Source organism: Ursus americanus, chromosome 4 (genome assembly GCF_024610735.1).
Source record: "Ursus americanus isolate L20-20 chromosome 4, mUrsAme1.1.p, whole genome shotgun sequence".
Classification (NCBI taxonomy): domain Eukaryota; kingdom Metazoa; phylum Chordata; class Mammalia; order Carnivora; family Ursidae; genus Ursus; species Ursus americanus.
This window is the reverse complement of record NC_142130.1, coordinates 44827298-44848710: the sequence shown is the minus strand read 5'-3', so window position 1 is coordinate 44848710 and position 21413 is coordinate 44827298. Positions and strand designations below refer to the sequence as shown.

The 21413-nt window shown below is 40.0% G+C and overlaps 1 protein-coding gene across 1 annotated transcript in view; it reads left to right on the top strand.

Moving 5' to 3' along the window:
* The window catches only part of CD96 (CD96 molecule), an 88747-nt gene that overhangs the window by 48558 nt on the left and 18776 nt on the right, over window positions 1-21413 (top strand). The window contains exon 8 of the mRNA XM_045785630.2: window positions 2235-2327. Coding sequence (XP_045641586.2) covers window positions 2235-2327 — 93 coding nt within the window. The remainder of the gene's footprint in view (window positions 1-2234; window positions 2328-21413) is intronic.

Here is a 21413-nt window from a genome sequence, read left to right as displayed (position 1 = left end):
AAACTGAAACCAGAAGACCAGAAGAACGTTTTTTTTGTTTTGTTTTGTTTTGTTTTGTTTTGTTTTGTTTTGTTTTGTTTTGTTTTGGCTGCAGGTTTCATGTTAATAGCTATGAATCATTTTTGTTACAGGGCCAAGAGTTCATCTTAAAATACAAATCTTGCAGTAGCAACTTCCTAATACACTGTAAGGATATGTGTGCCAAGAACCCCTTAGATTACAAAGCTGTGTGGTATTAAATATGGCAGAATAATATCTTAGAATAGAAATATTCAATAAATGAAAAATAAAAATTTCCCATTGTAGAAATCTGGAATTAAGCTAATCTATCAACATCTTCTTTCCCAGGAGTCAGCAAACATTTTCTGTTTTTATCTGCTAGTCAGTAAATATTTTATGTTCTGTGGACCATATAGTCTCCATCACAGTTACTCAGCTCTGCCATTCAAGTACAAATCAGCCATAGACATTACATAAACAAATGGACATGGCTGTGTTCCAATAAAACTTTATTTACAAACATAGGCAGAGGGTGGAATTCAATTTGTGGGCCATAGTTTGCCACCCTCTGTTCCAATCAATCTACAGAGCAAAACACCGAGGCGTTATTTTTCCAGGCCCACGCTTATTAAGGTTACAACTTTGGAAGATCATGCTTATTATGGACCATCAGTCAGATATGTACTTAAAGTTGGTCTTCTCCCTTTCAATGTTTAGAAGGAATCCATATGCATTCATTCATCCTCTTGCATTTGCCAGGAACCAGAAATACTATGAGAAGCAACACAATCACTTCTCTTGAGGGGTATACAGATGATGTAGAATAATAAGGCCTTTGCTAGGTTTAATATTGAGGTCTATGAGCACATCACAAAGATCCCTGGGATTCTTCAAGTTTGAGAAGGTGCATACCAGACAGTTTATGGTGGGAAAGTATAAGGAAACAGCATGTACAGAAAGCAAGAATCCATAGAGATCAGGTTGAAATGTCACCTGTTGGATTGAGGGTATGAAGTGGGGAGTGTAATGGGGGGAGGAAAATAATGATCAGATTTGAATGTCGTGCTGAAGTGTTCAAATATGTTTCAGATAGTATGGGTGGAAGAGGATGGTCATTCCACCAACCTATTTGTGTACTTTCCAGGTAACTTTCTCCCCACCCCACACCCACCTCCTCAGAGCTTAATAGCAAGGGATCATTTATATGATAACAAGTTAGAGCCAGCTGTAAGCGTCACCTACAGCCAACAGCAATAACAACACTACCAACACTGAAAATAAAACATAGGTACACCTCAATTACAAAACACAAATCCACTCCAATGTGCTATGTGCTATCAGTGACGTAACTTATATAATTATACTTTTCTCTTAAAATAAATTATAGAATAGAATCAATACTTTAATTTACAATTGAATGTCCAAATAATTGACACAGCTCATCAGATGCGTGACACTATACCCAATGCCATTATATCTAGAAAATCACAAAACTCCCTAGCCTCAAAATCATTTAACCATATTTCACTCAGACCTTCCTGAAGTCAATAGATCCTTCTGGCATTTGTAAATTGTTTTATACTGCTCATAGGGCTATTTTACAATTCAGTAATGGGAGCTTTAAGGAATTGATATAAATGTACAATATGATAAAACAATATATTCTAGCCTCTCTTTCATCCCTACCTGCCCACACACACACACAGAGAAAAGTTACAGCCAGATAAAAATTTTCTGACAAAAACAGGCATTTTAGAAAAACCAGTAATACCACTAATCTTAGGCTTATTGGTGTTTCTTCCAGTTGGATAGTTACATCATCGTTTCTCCTCTTGCCAATAAAATTTTGCAGGCTTGCAGATTTGTAAATTGTATGATTACTTTTCAAATACTTTGAAATATTAGCTGCTGTAATTGTTTTACCAGGGCTTGGTTAAATGTCATTTTCTCCAGGAAGCTTCCCCTGACTTCCCGATCTTGGCTGGTGCCCTTTCTTTGCATCCCCACGGTGCCCTACACTCAACACAGAGCCTGGCTCCCTGCCTATTACCTGTGCTTCTGGTCCTCAAAGACAGCCTGACGTCTTCCACCACAGAATCCTACCACCTTACATATAACAGACCTTCAATAATGCTTTCTGAGATGAAGATACAGTTGTGGGGGAAGTTAAGTCAACACGTCCTCTTTCTATTACAATATTTTGTTCATCATTATTATCCATTTCATCCTCTCAGGCTCAGCGAACCCTTCCACAGGCTCTGCACTTGAGGTTGTCCCATCGACCCTTGGCACCCGACCTTCTCCAGTCAACAGCGTATCGCCTACAAGTAAGAATGTTTTCACAGTCTTACTTTCTTTTATTTTTTAATTCTTTTTTTTATTTGAGTATAGTTGACACACAATTTTATATTAGTTTCAGTTGTACAACATAGTGATTCAATTCCTGTCTGTGTTATGCTGTGCTGAGCACAATGGTCGCCACTGTCTGTCACCATACACACTGTTAAAACACCACTGACGGTATTATCTATGCTGGCCTTTCGTCCTATGACCTACTTCTTCCATAATAGAAACTTGTATCTTCCACTCGTCTTCACCAGTCTTGCCCATTGCCCACCCCCTTCCCCTCTGGCAACCATCAGTTTGTTCTCCGTATTTATAGGTCTGATATGGCGTGTTTATTTATGTGTGTTTGTTTTTAGAGTCCACATATAAGGGAAATCATATGGTATTTGTCTTTTCCTGTCTGACTCATTTCATGTAGCATAATATCCTCAGGATCCATCCATGTTTTTGCAAATAGCATGCTCTCATCCTTTTTTAAGGATGCGTAATATTCCATCTTCCTTATCCGTTCATCTATTGATATGGGTGGCTTCCAAATGTTGGCTGTTGTAAATAATGCTGCAATAAACATATGATGCAATAAACATCATATCATATATCTTTTTGAATTAGTGTTTTCATTTTAAATATCCAGTGGTGAAATTATTAGATTATATGGTATTTCACTTCTTATTTTTTCTTCATACTGTCTCTCCACAGTGGCTGTACCATTTACATTCTCACTGTCAGTGCACGAAGGTTCTTTTTTCTCCTCATCTTCTCCAGCACTTGTTATTTCTTGTCTTTTTGATTTTGCCGCTCTGACAAGGCTAAGGTGATATCTCAGTATGGTTTCAATTTGCATTTCCCTGTATAACTTCTGTAGAAAAAAATGTCTGTTCAGGTTCTTTGCCCATTTTTTAAAAATTGGATTGTTTGGTTTTTTGGTGATGAGTTGTGTAAGTTCTTTATTTTATTTTATTTTTTATGTTTTTATTTTAATTCCAGTTAGTTAACATACAGTGTTGTATTAATTGCAGGGGTACAATATAGTCATTCAACAATTCCATACATCATCTGGTGCTTATCATGACAAGTGCATTCCTTAATCTCCATCACTTATTTCATCCCCTCCCCTCTGGTAACCATCAGTTTGTTCTCTATAGTTAAGAGTCTGTTTCTTGATTTGTCTCTCTCTCTCTCTCTCTCTTTTTCCCTTTGCTTATTTGTTTTGTTTCTTAAATTCCACGTGAGTGAGATCATATGATATTTGTCTTTCTCTGACTTATTTTGTTCAGCATTATACTCTCTAGCTCTGTCCATGTTGCAGATGGCAAGATTTCATTCTTTGTTATTGTTGAATAACATTCCATTATATATATCACATCTTCTTTATACATTCATCTGGGTAAATGGACACTTTGGCTGCTTCCATAGTTTGACTGTTGTAAATAATGCTACCAACATGTATCCCTTTGAATTAGTGTTTTTGTGGGGTTTTTGGTAAATACGCAGTAGCACAATTATTGGATCATAGGGTGGTTCTATTTTTAATTTTTTGAGGAACCTCCATACTGTTTTCCATGGCAGCTGCACCGGTTGCATTCCCACCAACAGTGCACTCCACATCCTTGCCAACATTTATTGTTTCTTGTGGTTTTGATTTTAGCCATTCTGACAGGTGTAAGGTGATATCTCATTGTAGTTTTGATTTGTATTTCCCTGATGATGAGTCATGTTGAGCATCTTTTCATGCCTCTATTAGCCACCTGGATGCCTTTTTTGGAGAAATGTCTGTTCATGTCTTCTGCCCATTTTTTAATTGGATTTTTGTTTTTTGGGTGTTGAGTTTTATAAGTTATTTAAATATTTTGGATATTAACTTCTTATTGGATATATCACTTGCATAGATCTTTTCCCATTCAGTAGGTTGATTTTTTGTTTTATTGATGGTTTCCTTTGTTTCAAAAGTTTTTTATTTTTAGGTAGTCCCAATAGTTTATTTTTGCTTTTGTTTCCGTTGCTTTAGGAAACATATCTAGAAAAAGGTTGCTACAACCAATGCCAGAGAAATTACTGCCTGTGTTTCTTCTAGGATTTTTATTGTTTTAGGTCTCACATTTAGGTCTTCAGTAATTCATTTTTAGTTTATTTTTGTGTTTGAAAATGGTTCAGTTTCATTCTTTCATGTGTAGCTCTCCAGTTTTCCCAGCACTATTTGTTGAAGAGATTTTCTCCCATTGTGTATTCCTGCCTTCTTTGTCATAGATTAATTGACCATATAAGCATGGGTTTATCGATGTGTCTGTTTTCATGCCAGTATCATAGTGTTTTGATTACTATAGCTTTGTAGTATATCTTGAAAAATGGAACTGTGATACTTCCAGCTTTGTTCTTAAGATTGTTTTGGCTATTTTGGGGTCTTTTGTGGTTGTGTGCAAATTTTGGTATTATTTGTTTTAGTTCTGTGAAAAAATTATGTTGGTATTTTGATAGGGATTGCACTGAATCTGTAAATTGCATTGGGTAGTGCGGATATTGTAACAATATTAATTCTTCCATTCAGTGAGCATGGAATCCTTTCCATTTATTTGTGTCATCTTCAATTTGTTTCATCAGTGTTTTATAGTTTTCAGAATACAGGTCTTTCACCTCTTTGGTTAAGTTTATTCTTAAGGTTTTTTTGTTTTTGTTTTTTGGTGCAATTATAGATGGAATTGTTTCTTAATTTCTCTTTCTGAGACTTCTTTATTAGTATATAGAGAAGCTACTGATTTCTGGGTATTAAGTAAGTATCCTGCAACTTTATTGAATTCGTTTATTACTTCTAGTGGTTTTTTGGTGGAGTCTTTAGGATTTTCTATATATAGTAGCACGTCATTGTCAACTAATGACTGCACTGTTTTATTTCCCATGAGCTATCAATCCTTTAACGAAACAGATTGATAAAGAAAACATTTTCAGAAAATTTGTATGATTCATATTCTTTTATTATCTATAACATTTTAGGCAAACATATTAAGTACTATTCTTATGGCTTTAAAGAGTTAACATAGCTTCCAAAGCCCTTCACTTGAAACCCTGGCAAAATTAGGGTCAATAAATATGCAGTGAGAAATTTAAATTCCATATTTATTATTAAATAGGTTAATAAATTGACAGTCTCCCTCCACAACTGTGTTCTCAGTGGGGTGTTTAAGAAATTGGTTATAAATGGGCATCCTGTGGACCAGATGTAGTTAGATAGTTTTAAATTTAAATTTGTTCTGGTTCAAATTAATTTTGACAAAGTTGACTGGTGAGGACTATGAATTCAGCCTCCCAGTGGCATTATTAATAATGGAGGCCAGGCTGGGTCAGTGTTACTATGGCAAAGAGATAACAGTGACTTTCAGAAGGTCACAATGATGCAAACAAATCATAAATTCCCATGTCTATAGCCTTTGTGTTTAACAAAGAGAACTATGGTTACTTTCTTTAGTATAAAAAAATGTATATTCTGTGTAGAGGAGAAGTACAGTTCTCATTTCTTATTTAATTAAAACTATCCATTTTAGCTCAAAATGAGAACCGAAAATGAAATAAAACAAAAGCAGTCAGAAATGAACAATTCTTTCAGCCTGTAGCCTTTTGGCATATAGCCTGCAGCCACTGTCACAGGTTGATACCTCTCAGAAAATGAAACATGTGGCAGGGTGAGAAGTGTCTGCAAATCACCCATCAGAAATGTTACATGCATCTGATTTTTCCTGGTTCTTAATGTTTTGCAATTTTTATTGGAGGCTGCTTTTTCTTCCATTTCTAACTCATCATTCAGCAATAAACTCTAGTAGATTATGTTACTCTTCATTCAACAAATATTAGCATAGTCAAAAATAAGACCTTAAATTTCTTTAGTACTCCACATATTATTCAGTTATCCAGCTCTACCTAATCAATTACCCCCCAAATTAGCAACTTTTAAAACATATTGTCTTACAGGATTTGGGGGTCAGAAAGCCAGGAGCAGCTGAGCTGGGTGGTATGGCTCAGATCTTTTCATGAGGTTATAGTCAAGTGGGGTTGGTTGGGGCTTCAGTTATCTGAAGGCTTGACTGTGGCTGAGGGTTCTGCTCCCAAGTTTGAGCATGCTGTCCGGAGGCGCTAGTTTCTCACCATATGGGCCTCTCCATAAGGTTTCTCACATCGTGACAGCTGCCCTCCCTCAGACCAAGTAATTCAAGAAATGGAGTAACCAAGACAAAAGCTGCACTGCTGTTTTATTGCACAGCATCATTTCGCTTTATTGCACCTGTTAGAAGCGAGTCACTAAGTCCACCTCAGACTCAAGAGGAGGAGAATTAGGCTCCACTTCTTGAAGGGAAGGGTATCAAAGAATTTGTGGACAAATTAAAAAGACCGTATCCTGTCATTTAGAAAATATTTGCATATAAAATGCAATACAGTTTGATCTTTATTATGAGAGGCAGACAGAGCAAACATTATCATCCCCATTTTCCAGATGAAGTCATTGAGATGACCACACAACTGGTAAGTGGCAAAGTTAGTATTCACACCAAGTCTTCTGACTCAAATCTAGTCCTTACCACATTTGATACCAGGTTTTCTCCAACTGGTCTGAACACGTCGTGAGGACAGGGGACATATGCCCAGCACACAGTAGACATGCAAAAGTGCTAGTTGAATAAATGAATGAATAAAAGAATTAATGAGAATACTGTTCCTTCACTATGTAAGTGTCATTTAATAGACTCCATGATGTCTTTGAAAAGAGATGATAATTTGTTTCTGCCTTCAAAAAGGTTGCAATGTACTTGGAAAGAGATGATATATGCACATGAAAATGATAATTCAAAATAGTAATGTGAAAGGTACTGCATCTTATAGAATTAAAATACGCAGGGAGAGGTGCAAACCAGCAAATTTTGGACTTTGAGTAAGGAGATTCCCCTATAGGTTCTTGGAGTCAGGAAATGTTACCAAAAAGAGGAAATAAGATGACTGACCCTTTAAGTATGTGTTGCATATATTTGACTCAGTTGAGAGCTTGAAAAAACATTCTAAGCAAAAAGAACAAAGTGAATAGTTGTGCATTGGCAAGGATGTTTGTGGGAATTTGAGAAAATATTAGGAGATAAGCTTGGGTCGGGGGTGGGATTGTGTAGCAGAGAAGCAGGGAAGAAGACTAGAAAATGCAGAATAAAGAGAGCATTAACCCCCAGCCTAAGAATTCTGTGTTATCCCTTAGGAAATGGGGCTGGGAGCCCAATAAATATTTTTTGGAAAGGAGGTGATATAATTCATTTGCCAAATATTTATTAGCCGTGCCTGTGTACCAGATATGCTTCTAGGTACTGGGAATATAACAGTGACCAAAAGAGAATACAACTATGCCCTCGTGACATTAACCTTCTACCAGTTGAAAGCGGAAATGAGTTTCTTCTAGCTGAGTTTTCCATGGGGTTAGTTGACATACATTAAATGCATCCATCAGACCAAATACCATTCTTATTTCTATGAAGAAATTCAAGGAAAGGAAAAGAACATTTGTTACCTTAAGGAGCCTGCAATATAAAATAGCTCTAGTATTAGACAGGGAAAGAGAATACAGTCAAATGAACATCTTTGTTTAAAAGCAGGAAAAAAAAATGTTACTTGATCTGCTATCACACAAAGGTGATAGAGTTGGGAAATTTCTGCTCCTTAAAATAAGATCCTACCACACTGAACCTCAGGACTGTTTAGATCAGTTGTTCTCAGCAGGGAAATTTTGCCGCCCCTCCCCCCAAGGACATTTGACGGTGTCTGGGGACATTTTTGGTTGCCACAATTCGGGGGGAGGGTGCTACCTTGCCAAAGCCAAGGATGCTGCATGCTATATAGGACAGGACAGGACAGCCTCCACAGCAAAGAATTATCTGGTCCAAAATGTCAGTAGTGCCAAGACTGAGAAACCATTTTAGATCAAGGCGCAGGTATAAGAGTAGCTGTTTCTCGCTTTACAAAATCTTGACCTCTATCAAAATAGTAACAAGAAATTATGTTTGGAACAATTTTCAGTCTAAAATGTCAAAAAATGTTAAATCGGTGGCTCTTTTAGGCTAAATAAAACTTATTTTCTTAGAATAAACACTGAATTACAACTGAAAAATCCAGGTTTTGTCTTGGAAATTTGGAGGGTAATTGTGAAATCACATGATGACTGGCTGCCTCATGTCTCAGAAGCTAAAAGGACTCACCCTTTGTGTTCTTTTAAGAAAGGAAGCAAGATGGAACATGTCATGGAAACCAGCTTCAAAAGGCTATGGTTTCATTCCAAATTCTAAGATGGAATGCACTATAATTCAGTCATAATTACTAAGCTACATGTCTTGCTGCAAACATCCAGTTTGTATTTTTTTTCTTCCTCGGCTAAGGATATTTTTGAAATAAATGTAAGGTAATGGAAACAATATTCTTTGACTAGAGAAGGAGAACCTTGTAACTCATGACAAACTGCAAGAGTTACCCAGGGAGCACAGCGCAGTTCAGCCTGAACTGATGGCTGTTTTCGGAGCCCCGGCTGCATCGGCAGCACTGTCCTAGGAAAACACATGAAGCTGACAGGCTGAATGGGGAGATGAGGCAAGCAGGTGGGATGGAACAATGAGAGACACCTGACCAATCTCAGGTGGGGCAATGCATAACTCAGGGGCTCCCGGTGCTCTCAGTAGCTCCCTAGGCCTTCTAACTCTGGCCTTGAATTGGCTACAGGGTGTGTAACTAATAGAAGAGGTCTCAGAAATGCCAGCCCCGATGGTGGCAATCATCCAAGACATCCATTCATTCAAAAAATACACACTGAGTGCCTGGAGGGTCCCAGGAACTTTAGAGGTGCTGGGATACAGTGATGAACAAGACAGGCAGGGCCCCAGTTGCATAGAGCTCACACTCCAGCACGACCTACTTACCACAGGCCTTTTGGCTCTGTCTCTGATTTTTATGTCTGCACATGAACCCTTGGACCTGATGGTGTTGGTTTTGATATTTAGCCTCCTCTAAAGCTTTAGCTGATCCTCACAGTCTAGATCTTTCTACTCCTGAACACTTCAAATAAAATACCAGGTCCAGTCAGACCCTAACCATTGGCTAGCTGTCCAAGTAAGGACACTTAATGCTCAGTGGGTGGGGATCAGACACTGAGGGGTACAGACTGAAGGAAGCAGCTGCCTAGGGGATGTAACCAAACTACTGATTTATGAGAAAGCATGTCAGAATGGCTGGGGGATGACACTGGACGATATGCCATTGGACACGATTGTCAAATGTCAATCACAGGGGGAAGTAGATCAGAAGATCATTTGCAGGTTGGGATGTTGGGTTTTAAAGTGAGAGGGGGATCTGGAGAAAGACTGCCAGTCTGCCCAAGCAGATGAGTGCTGGGAACAGAGGAGGGTAGAATCGGGGAAGTCTGCACAGAGGGCTGGAAGGAAATATAGACACAGATGGAAGAAAGAGGAGAGTTGGATCTTCAGACAGTTGTCCTGAGTAAAGAAATAAAATGAGTGTCAGGCATGAGAAGATGGGCAGGGTGAGTGCCGCGGTGCTTGCTGGGAGGGCCACGGCTTGCTTAGATGAGGGGGAGCCGGGGGAAGGTGAGCTTCAGTTATGGGCGGAGGATTTGGGCTGAACAGAATGCCAATGAAGAGCCGCTGTGACTTTGTGAGTATGTGAAAAATGGGGGTGAAACCGATGTGATGTGTAGGATAAGTGTTAGCAGCCAGAATAGAGAGCAAGAAGACCAAATGGTGCAGATAGAAAGTGATTTAAGTGATAAGGGTCTGAACTAAGCCAGTCTGAACTAAGAAATGGAGAGTACTAAAACAGAAGACTCAGCATTGTCTGCCTAGATAGGAGGGATAAATAAAAGCGTTTTAGAAGACTATTACACCAGCTTTTTCCCCCCAGTAATTATCTAAATTTTTAACCAACTCCCTTGATTACATTATAGTATTAAGCAATAATATTAACAATACTTGTTAGTATTTGAGTGCTTCTCATGTGCCTGGCTCCGTTCTAAACTTATAAATGTATTATCTCATTTAATTCCCCAACAACACAATGCTATAGGCACTATTATTATCCCCATTTTACAGGTGAAGATACTGAGGCACAAAAAGGTTAAATCACTTAACCAAAGTCATGCAAAAAATGCAAGATCCAAGATGGAACCCGAACAAGCTTCAGAGCCTGAGTCTACTGCCTCTGACAGTACATGATGGGTGCCTAATAAATGTCTTTAGACACGAAATAAATGCATTCCTGTGTGAAGGTGGCAAAGCTGATATGAAAAGGTCAACATGACAGTTGTGCCTGTATTAATCTCTCTTTTCTCTGGACCAGTGTTTTCTGCAAAATGCAGCCTCCAGAAGTGGGGCTACCATTTCCTCAGTCAGAAATTAAATGGGGAGGGGCGCCTGGGTGGCACAGCGGTTAAGCGTCTGCCTTCGGCTCAGGACGTGATTCCGGCGTTATGGGATCGAGCCCCACATCAGGCTCTTCCGCTATGAGCCTGCTTCTTCCTCTCCCACTCCCCCTGCTTGTGTTCCCTCTCTCGCTGGCTGTCTCTATCTCTGTCAAATAAATAAATAAAATATTAAAAAAAAAAGAAATTAAATGGGGAAAAAGGCCTCCTCCATTCATCACACCCTCCCTTCTCAACATTATTATAATATAATCTCATTGCCCAGGGATATGTACAGAACCCATACAAAACTCCAGCACTCTCCCTTTAATCCTGGGAAATTCTGGTCGTTGCATCTTGCCAAACACCTTGCACCTGGGGCGATGTTGCAGGTTGTTAGAGAATTTCTCATTTTTTTTTTCCATACCTGTCACCAGCTTTCTTGATGACTAGTTTACTTTGAGTATTTGTTTTTCCAGTCTTCCTCTCTGGAACAAGGTAGCTCTGGGGGAAAAAATCTATTGGATGGCCTATTCTTGCATTCATTTCGTAAATTACTGAGTGTCTATTAACACACCCCGTGACATGTGATGAGCTCTGTCCTGCTTACTGTCATTTCCCCCGGGGAGGGGGGAGCAGTCCTGAAAAGCCTTTCTAGACCAGTAATCCAGCAATACACATTGTCTTAGCCATTCAGTGAGCACATGCTCCTCAAATCATCTGCCTCCCCTGGGCAAACAGTCTTGTGCAGAGATCAAGATTTCACACCATATATTTCCTTTATGCTGGTCCGAAGGTCAATATCCTCCTAATCCTGACATCAGGGGTTGATGAAGCCGCACAGATGTGTTTAGATGCAGTGGATGGCCTCTATTCTTGTAACTGCAGGGCTCCAGTTAGTGTCGCTAAAGGCTCTTTGAGCTGCAGGTGAACCGATGGAGTACAATCTACGCAGTCGCCAAGGAAGCTAGGTGGCTGTGTGGCTAGACACCATGTCAAGAGGTGGAAGGTCAAGTAAAAATATTACTATTGGAAAAAATACATTAAATTTTCAGGTTCAGTTTTACTTAGAAATAAGGCAAAGTCTTGGACAATTGAGCTTGACAAACCAGATCACTCTGACGGCAGCAGTCTGAACTTACAAATAACTTTTACCTTTATGTTTAACTGAATAAATAAGCTGAACTGGGTACATTAGCAAAGAAGGAATGTTCTTTTCCCCATTATTCCCTGTCCAAATGAGCTCTCTTGAATAATTTCTCCTTAGACTCTGAAGGCCTTTTTTGGTGATTTTCATATAATAAACGTTGTCTGGTCCCTTTCAGATTCAAGAATGGACTTGTGTCAATAATTTAGAAGGCTTGTCAAATGCAATGTCAAAACTTGCAAAAGTTAATTTGATCCAGAACATCCCCCCCTCGCCTGCCCACCACATGTGGGTATACCCCAGCTGCAGAAGCCTGGGATATGAGGTTGTGTGCTTTATGTCCTTGGGGGCGGAAGAAATGTCTTTGATTTCCCGGCTCAATCCTTTCCTCCACTCCTAGTTGTTGGTTTGGACCTCTCTTTTGGGGTCATATCATGTGGAAAAGAGGAGAGAGGTAGGTAAGAAAAGACCTTCCTTGTCCGGCTGACTGTAATCTGACCTAAGTGTCCTCTAAATGGGGAGAATAAAAAATGTGCCACCTTGACCTCATGGGGCACTCTGGCAGATTTCTCAGAAGTCTATGACTGGCCCGGGGCTATTGTCCCCTTGGTGCAGGCTATGCCTCTCCTCCAATCTTATGTCTATTATCCCCCTACAGCCCATGAACTTCTGGAGGTCTGTCCTCTTAGGAGCTTTTTGTTCCTGCAGATATTCTTCCTGGGTGAGATTTCTTTTCATGGCATCCTCTTTTGTCTGGGAAAACATGCACCTTGGCCTCCTATTTGGGGGAAGTGCTCTTCTTCTCCAGCATGGCCATATCTCTCTTCTCTATACCCATTCAACACTACTAGTCAAGCATAGGCTCCCAGTGTAGCCTCTTCATCTTGAGTCAGGCACTGGTCCTCTTCACCCCAAACTCCAGGACACATAGGCCAACAGCTCTGAGTGGTTCTTTTGAAACCACACTTCACATGGACTAAGGTAAAGGGGCAGATTCTTCTTTAACCCCCTCCTTTGCCCCCCCCCATGAGAGGGGACCAGACTCATAGCACCCTGACAACTCTCTTTTAAAAAATCCTCACCTGGGGCACTTCTGCCCTCTACACAGTCTTGAGGTTGATGATGGACCAGAGTTAATGGAACCCACTCCACATGCCCTTCATAGGTGGTCTAGGACTCTGCTTTAGAAGTGAGGACAACTTGCCCTATAATATCATTCTTAGCCTTTGCAACCTCATCTAAAACAAAGGTACAAAGAGCTCCATTTGAAAATTCTGTTCTGTGTTATCCATTAAAATTCAGCTTTTAAAAGAAATTCAGTGAGACCAACAGTGATCTATCCAAAAAGGAAATCAAGAAAACAATCCCATTTATAACAGCATCAAAAAAGACTAAAATAGTTAAGAATAAATTTAAGTGAGGAGGTGAAAGACCTGTACACTGAAAACCAAAAACCTTGGTGAAAGAATCTGAAGGAGACACAAACGAGTGGAAAGACATCTGATGCTCATGGATCGGAAGAATTAATACCGTTAAATTGTCTGTGCTACTCAAAGTGATACACAGATTTAGTGCAGTCCCTATCAAAATTCCAGTGGCATTTTTCACAGAAATTGAAAAACAATCCTAAAATTTGTAGTCACAAAAGATGCCATGTAGCCAAAGCAATCTTGAGAGAAAACAGAGTTGGAAGCATCACACTTCCTGGTTTCTCACTATACTACAAAGCTGTAGTAATCAAAACAGTATGGTTCTGGCATGTGTACAGACAGATAGAGCAACAGAACAGAATAGAGCGCCCAGAAATAAACTTAAGCATATATGGTCAACTACTATTTAACAAGGATGCCAAGAGTACACAATGGAAAAGGATAGACTCTTCAGTAAATGGTGTTTGGAAAACTGGATATCTGCATACAGAAGAATGAAAATATCTTATGGCATACACAAAACTCTCCTCAAAATAGGATAAAGACTTAAACATAAGACCTGAAACTATAAAACTCCTAGAAGAACACATAGGGGAGAAGCTTCTTGACATTGGCCTTGGCATTGAGTTTTTAGATAGGACATCCAAGTCTAGGCAACAAAAGCAAAAGCAAACACAAGTGCACTACATCCAACTAAAAAATTTCTGTGCAGCAAAGGAAACAAACAACAAAATGTAAAGGCAACCTATACACCGGGAGAAAGTATTTTTTAAGTCATATATCTGATAAGGGGTTGATACCCAAAGTATATAAGGAACTCATTCAACTCAATAGCAAAACAAGAAACAACTCATTAAAATGGGCAAAGGACCTAAATAGACATTTTTCCAAAAAAGACAAACAAATAGTACATGAAAAGGTCTTCAACATCACTAATCATTAGGGCAATGCATATCATAACCACAATGAGATATCACCTCCCACCTTGTAGGATGGCTTTTACCAAAAAAATAAAAGATAAAAAGTGTTGGCAAGGATATGGAGGAAGGAGAACTCTTGTCACTCTTGGTGAGAATGTAAATTTGTGCAGCCATTATGGAAAACAATATGAAAAACATTATGGGAAACAGTTTTTGAGGTTCACTAAAAAAGTAAAAATAGAATACTATATGATCCAATAATCTCTCTTCTGGGTATATACACAAAGAAGAGAAAATCAGTCACATCTAAGAGATAGGGAAACAACCTAAGCTTCCATTGACAAATGAATGGATAAAGAAAGTGTGTGTGTGTGTGTGTGTGTGTGTGTGTGTGTGTGTGTGTGTGTAATTCAGCCTAAAAAAAGAAAGAGATTTTGCCATTTGAAACAACATGGATGAACCTGGACAACATTATACTAAGTGAAATAAGCCAGACACAGAAAAAGAAACCTGCATCTCGCTTATAAGTAGAATTTAAAAGAGTGAAATACATGGACGCAAAGAGTAGAACACTAGTTACTGGGGTGGGGAAGTGGGAAAATGGGAAGATGTTGGTCAAAGGGTAAGATTGATAAGTCTGGAGATATAATGTATAGCATAATGACTATGATAATACTGTACTGAATATTGAAAATTTCCTTAGAGTAGATCTTAGGTGCTCTCATTATACCAAAAAACAAATGGTAACTATGTGAGGAGGGATATGTTAATTAGCTGACTGTACTAATCATTTCACTATGGATGTGTATATCAAATTATGTTGTACCCCTTAAATATAGACACTTTTTATTTAAAAAATAAAATCCTGAGGCAAGGGAAATAAAAGCAAAGATAAACTATTGATACTACATCAAAATAAAAAGCTTCTGCACAGCAAAGGGAACAGTCAACAAAACTAAAAGCAACCTACTGAATGGAAGAACATATTTGCAAATGATGTAACTGATAAAGGGTTAGTATCCAAAATATATAGAACTGATACAACTCAATACCAAAAAGACAAATAATCCAATTAGAAATGGACAGAAGACACGAACAGAGATTTCTCCAAAGAAGACATAGATGGCCAACAGACACATAAAAAGATGTTCAACATGACTCATCATGAGGGAAACTTAAATCCAAACTTACAATGAGATATCACCTCATACCTGTCAGAATAGCTAAAATCAAAAACCCAAGAAACATCGTTGGTGGGAATGCAAATTGGTGCAGCTATTGTGGAAAACTTTATGGAAGCTAGAGAGTGTAATGTTGAGCGAAACAAGTCAGTCAAAGACAAATACTGTATGATCTCACTCATATGTGGAATTTAAGAAACAAAACAAATAAGCAAAGGCAACAATAGAGAGAGGCAAACCAAGAAACAGACTGGTAACTATAGAGAGCAAACTGATGATTACCAGAGGGGAGGTGGGTGGGGGAAGTGCGTGAAATAGATGATGGGGTTTATCATCACTTATCACAATGAAAAAAATAAAATGATAAAAAATTAAATTACTAAATAATATAATTTTGTGAAAATGAGCAACCATGATGAGGTGATGGCTTGCCCACTGAGGTGACGCACAGAAAGCTGTAGCTCTTGGCAGCGGTGAGGTAGACTGGCGAGTTCTAAAAGCATGGCCAGAGGTGAGGGTCCTTGAAGAAAATGGGGGGAAACAAGAGAAGGAAGAAAAGGAAGAACATTAGCATGGGTAGTTCCTTCCTCAGTGAATTATTAACAGCAACAGAAGGGACTACATGGAAAACACCTGATCAAGTAGCTGGTTCGTAAGTGTCAAAGTGTTACACGGTATTATTTGTCCCCTTAAATCCCTTTGGAACATGGTAGGAACCTAAGGTGGGAAATAGAGCGGTTGATTAATTAACCAGCCTATCTAAATTGTGTGTGTGTGTGTGTGTGTGTGTGTGTGTGTGTGTGTTTTAATAAAAACAAATAATCTAGTCTTATAATTATGCATCTACTCCTACTTCCGATGGATACCGATGTAAATAAAACCCACCAGAGTCATGGTCATGTGAGTGGAGGACAAACAAGGGTGGTGAGGAAGGGCAAATATCTACAAAGTTAGCCTGAAAGTTCTCATGCTATATCCAATTTCTTATATTTCCACTACTCTGCTCTCCTTTTCTCTCACTTTGCTTCCCCCAAATTGGCCTCCTCACTGTCCCCTCAGCATGGCCTCCTCACTGTCCCCTCAGCATGGCCTCCTCACTGTCCCCTCAGCATGGCCTCCTCACTGTCCCCTCAGCATGCCAGCACTGCCTCCACCCCAGGGCCTTTTTACTTCTTCCCTCTTCCTGGAAAATTCTTTCCCCACAAGTCCACATGGCTCACACTCTCATCTCACGATCTTCGTTCAAATGTCATTTTCTCCGTGGGGCTAATTTAAAACCGTAGCATCCTCTGTTTCACTTCCTATCCCCTTTCCCTGTTTTACTTTTCTGGACAGCATTTGTTAACATCTTGTATGATGCACTAGTTTGGCTTCTTCCCACAGGAAAGTGAATCCCATAAGGGCATTTTTGGGGGTCTGATTTGTCTACTAATGTATCTCTATCGCCTGGAACAATGATAACACATGGTTGTCCCTAAGATTGATAACTCAGTAAATTCTGGGGGTTAAGGATATTTTTCTGTAAATATTTTGTCAGTAGGTATTGATAGCTTAGTAAATATTCTGGGGGTTAAGGGTATTTTTCAAGCACAAAGGAAGGATTGATTAACAAAGGAAGGCTTCGGGGAGAGCCGAGGAAGGCTCCCTGAAGAAACCGGCATTTGGCCAGGGCTTGAAGACTGGGCAGTCTTACGATGGGAGGCTGAGAGGGGCAGAGGCAGAGGCTCTCAGGGATTCTGGGTGGTTGTGTGCTGGAGACCACGACTGAATTCCAGAGCTACACTCTGCTTCTGTAGCAAAGCTAACTATACTTTAGAAGACGACCAGAGCGGAATGAATATAGTCTCTGGTGTCAGACAGGCTTGAGTTCAATTCCTGTCTCTGCCACCTACTGGCTGTGCAGCCTGGGCAAGTCATTTTACCTCTCCACTACTGTTTGCTTATCTCACAAACCCGGAGTGGGTATGATCTAGTCCATATAGTTATTATGAGTATCAAATATGAAAACGCAGAAAGAACAAGTATCAAGCTAGGATCCACGCAGGCCAGTCTGAGAAGGCATGCCATGATCAAAAGAAGTCCAGCAAACAAAACTAATCTCCAACTAAGTCAAGACCTTTACTTGTATTTTTTAATTCCTTAAAGGAGGAACCAATGACCAAATCAATATTTCTTTTTTTAAATGACTATTTCATCCTTTATCCTCTACTTACCTCACCTCACGACTCTTATGTGGTACAGAGTAGGTTCATATGAAATGATCTTCAAAATTTTAGTTGTTTGGAAAATATTTCAGTATTTCTCCCAAATTAACCCTCCCTGCCCCACCGTGAAACCTCCAGCACTGCTCTCTGTCTCCCTTCTCTGGTGAGAAGGACAGTCACCAGGAACATGGCAGGAGTCCAGGTGAAGATTCCATAATGTCATTCTGCTTCATAATGTCATGAGAAGCCAACCAGACTTAGCTCTTAGAGAACATGTTGCTGTCTCCTCCATTTAACTCAGAACTGAACAGAGCTGTCTTCTGGCTTAATTGAATTTCTAGTGGTAATTTAAAAGGGTAATTTTTAATTTTAGTGAAAAAAAATTTTTAAGTTGAAATAGAAATATGCTAGGAAAGTTTTGAAACTTCTCATCTAACCTCACGGCAGTTTTCAAATTAATAGAAGCAAGACATTTTGTACAAAGTAGTGTTTTCTTCTAACCCCCTTCTTCTTTCCTGGAAACGTGGGTCATTATTATGTATCTCTGGATGCTTGCAAGGTTTAATAACAATAAGCATTCAGACTGAAGAACAAATAAGCAACCAGCAGACAAAGCAAGCAAGGCTTTGTCACTGGGTTTGGCATACTAGTCGCCTACACAGCGTGTCATAATACAGAACTAACTGAAGAGGCTTTGCTGTATTGGAAATGTAAATATAACCTTGACACAGAAAACAGGCTGCCTTATTCGCATGCTGAAGCAGGTGATCACTACGAATCTCAAAGACTTGGCTAAGAGGAATAGAAATAGAATTCTTCTAAAATGCTCTGTTTGATGTCAAAAGACAGCCAACTATGTCCTCTTATAGTTACAGATCTCCAGGTCAGGCTCTAGGAAGAGACTTCTTTTGAAAACAGAAACCCCAGGGGCGCCTGGGTGACTTTGGTTAAGCATCTGCCTTCAGCTCAGGTCATGATCCCAGGGTCCTGGGCTCAAGTCCCGCATCGGGCTCCTTGCTCAGCAGGGAGCCTGCTTCTCCCTCTGCTTCCCACTCCGCCTGCTTGTGCTCGCGCTCTCTCTCTCTCTGACAAATGAATAAATAAAATCTTTTTTTTTAAGATTTTTTATTTATTTATTCGACAGAGATAGAGACAGCCAGCGAGAGAGGGAACACAGGCAGGGGAGTGGGAGAGGAAGAAGCTCCTAGCGGAGGAGCCTGATGTGGGGCTCGATCCCAGAACGTCGGGATCACGCCCTGAGCCGAAGGCAGACGCTTAACCGCTGTGCCACCGAGGTGCCCCAATAAATAAAATCTTAAACACACACACACACACACACACACACACACACACACACACACACCATCCCCGAGGAAGAAGAAGTGTTCCTGCTACTGGTATGCCACAGTTTGATCACTGCCTCCCGCTGCTGGGGCCATGACTGTGCCCTGTGACAATTATCACCTTGCAATCTCATACTCAGTTCAATTCAAACACAGAACAAACCCTCGCTTAGGGCTTACAAAGGCCCAGCCCTGAATAGACACGTACCACATGTTGCTGTTACCAACAGTGTATGAGACCACCCACTGGGCCTTTGCACGGAGTCCTCTGCCTGGATGCTCCCACCTCCCCTCCCCTGCCCCCACTCCCCCTACCCCATGCCTCAGGGAAGCCTTCCTGAGACTCTGAGTAAGCCATTTCCTCTTTCATATGTTCTCATATTTGAATTGGTTTCTGTGATTTTCTGGTTGATGTCCATATCGTCTATGAATTTCAATTCCAGGAGAGATGATCATTGTGCCCCCAGTGCGAAACGCAGTGCCTGGAAGATAGAGACTCCCAAATGCTGGGTCAATAAATGAAAGAACATAGGAAGGGAGTAGCATGAGATAACAATGTGGAGATTGTTAGAGGTCAGGTCATGTAATGCCAAGGAACCTTAACCTTGAAGCATAGTGTAAAGCCAAGAGGAGTGGATGGGATTTAATTCACCTAAAGAAATAGATAGTTTTCTAAATGGCTTTAGTGCTGACTTGCACATGAAGAACAAGGTCTCGTAGTCAAGGGACCATTTTCTTTTTTTTTTTTTTTTTTTTTTAAAGATTTTATTTATTTATTCGACAGAGATAGAGATAGCCAGCGAGAGAGGGAACACAAGCAGGGGGAGTGGGAGAGGAAGAAGCAGGCTCATAGCAGAGGAGCCTGATGTGGGGCTCGATCCCGGATCGCCGGGATCACGCCCTGAGCTGAAGGCAGACGCTTAACCGCTGTGCCACCCAGGCGCCCCAAGGGACCATTTTCTCAATAGCCTGTGCAACCTGGTACAGACCCTCAGGCCAAGACCCAAACAAGATTCAGCTGGAGACCAAGAAGACTGCAGTGAGCTTGGATTCCATGTGGATATTGATGGGGCGCCATTGATCCTTTTGTTTCCAGAAGCTTATTGGCACACATTCAGCCGTCAGTACTCCACAGGCCTATGAGAGGAAGCATAGAGCAGCACTGGTGTCTATGCCAGTTAAGAGGCACAGTACCACAGAGACTGAGGCATCGTGTGAGGCTGGGACAGTCACTGTTCCTCCTCCCGTGTGGTCCAAGAACAACACATTAGATGGAATTGAATGAATGAATTCTCCTTCCCTGCAGTAAACTTACAGTAAGCAAGGATTTTTGTCACCTTAGCTTCTGATTCTCCAGAAAAGAAATTTGATCAGTCATTTTAATACAAATGAAATTCTTAGTCAAGTTATCATACTTCATCAGGACTCCACTGATTCCTGACAGAGTTAAATCACGTGGCGCTAATGGTCAGTGTGGGCAATTGGACTGGCTGAGGAAAATGTCCATTGCTTGTTAAGTAAGAGGTATTTTAAAAGGTGACTGGCAGTTGCTTATTAGACTGAGATTTCTAGGTAACAGTAATATTGCCTACAAATAAATACAAAGTTCTCTGATGATTACCTCTTAGCTCTTTTTCTTTGTCATTATTCTCACCATTGTTATCACATCACTACTTTAAAACCATTCCTTTCTGCTTTTACTTATTAAATCGCTCAGTGAATTAATTCTGTGGAGATAAGTTCTCAGCGTGGGAGGGAGGGAGGAGGGAGGGAAGGAGAAGGGAGAAGGGAGGGAGGAAGGAATGAAGGAAGAAAGGGAGGGAGGAAGGAAGCTAGCTCATCCATGGGAGGTGAGCTAAGAGACTGTTAACCAACAATGAAAGCTTCACTCTCTCCTGTGTAAGGAATTGAGTCCCAGAGTAAATGGATCATTCTTCTCATCCTTCTGAGAATCTTTTAAAACCTGGATAGAGTCTTTCTTCTCTTTCCCCTCCCCTCTCCTTTCTTCTCTCACCTCTTCTTACTCTACTAATTAGGCGAAACACATCATATCTCTCAGTATCCAAAGATTACTGATGACTAGTCGTTCTATCCCTCAGTGCATTTTTTACATTGCTTTATTTTAAAAAGGATACGAGGTAACTTTAAAAATACATAACAATACAAAAATTTGAAGTTGGTTACTGATGCTTCATTATTGGCATAGAGAAATGCGACGGATTTCTGTGTGTTTATATCCTGCAACTTTGCCAAATACATGTATTAGGTCTAGCAATTTTTTGGTGGAGTCTTGGGTTTTCTACATGGAGTATCATGTCTGCACATAGTGAAAGTTTGACTTCTTCCTTGCCAATTTGGATGCCTTTTCTTTCTTTTTGTTGTATGACTGCTGAGGCTAAGTCTTCCCGTACCGTGTTAAA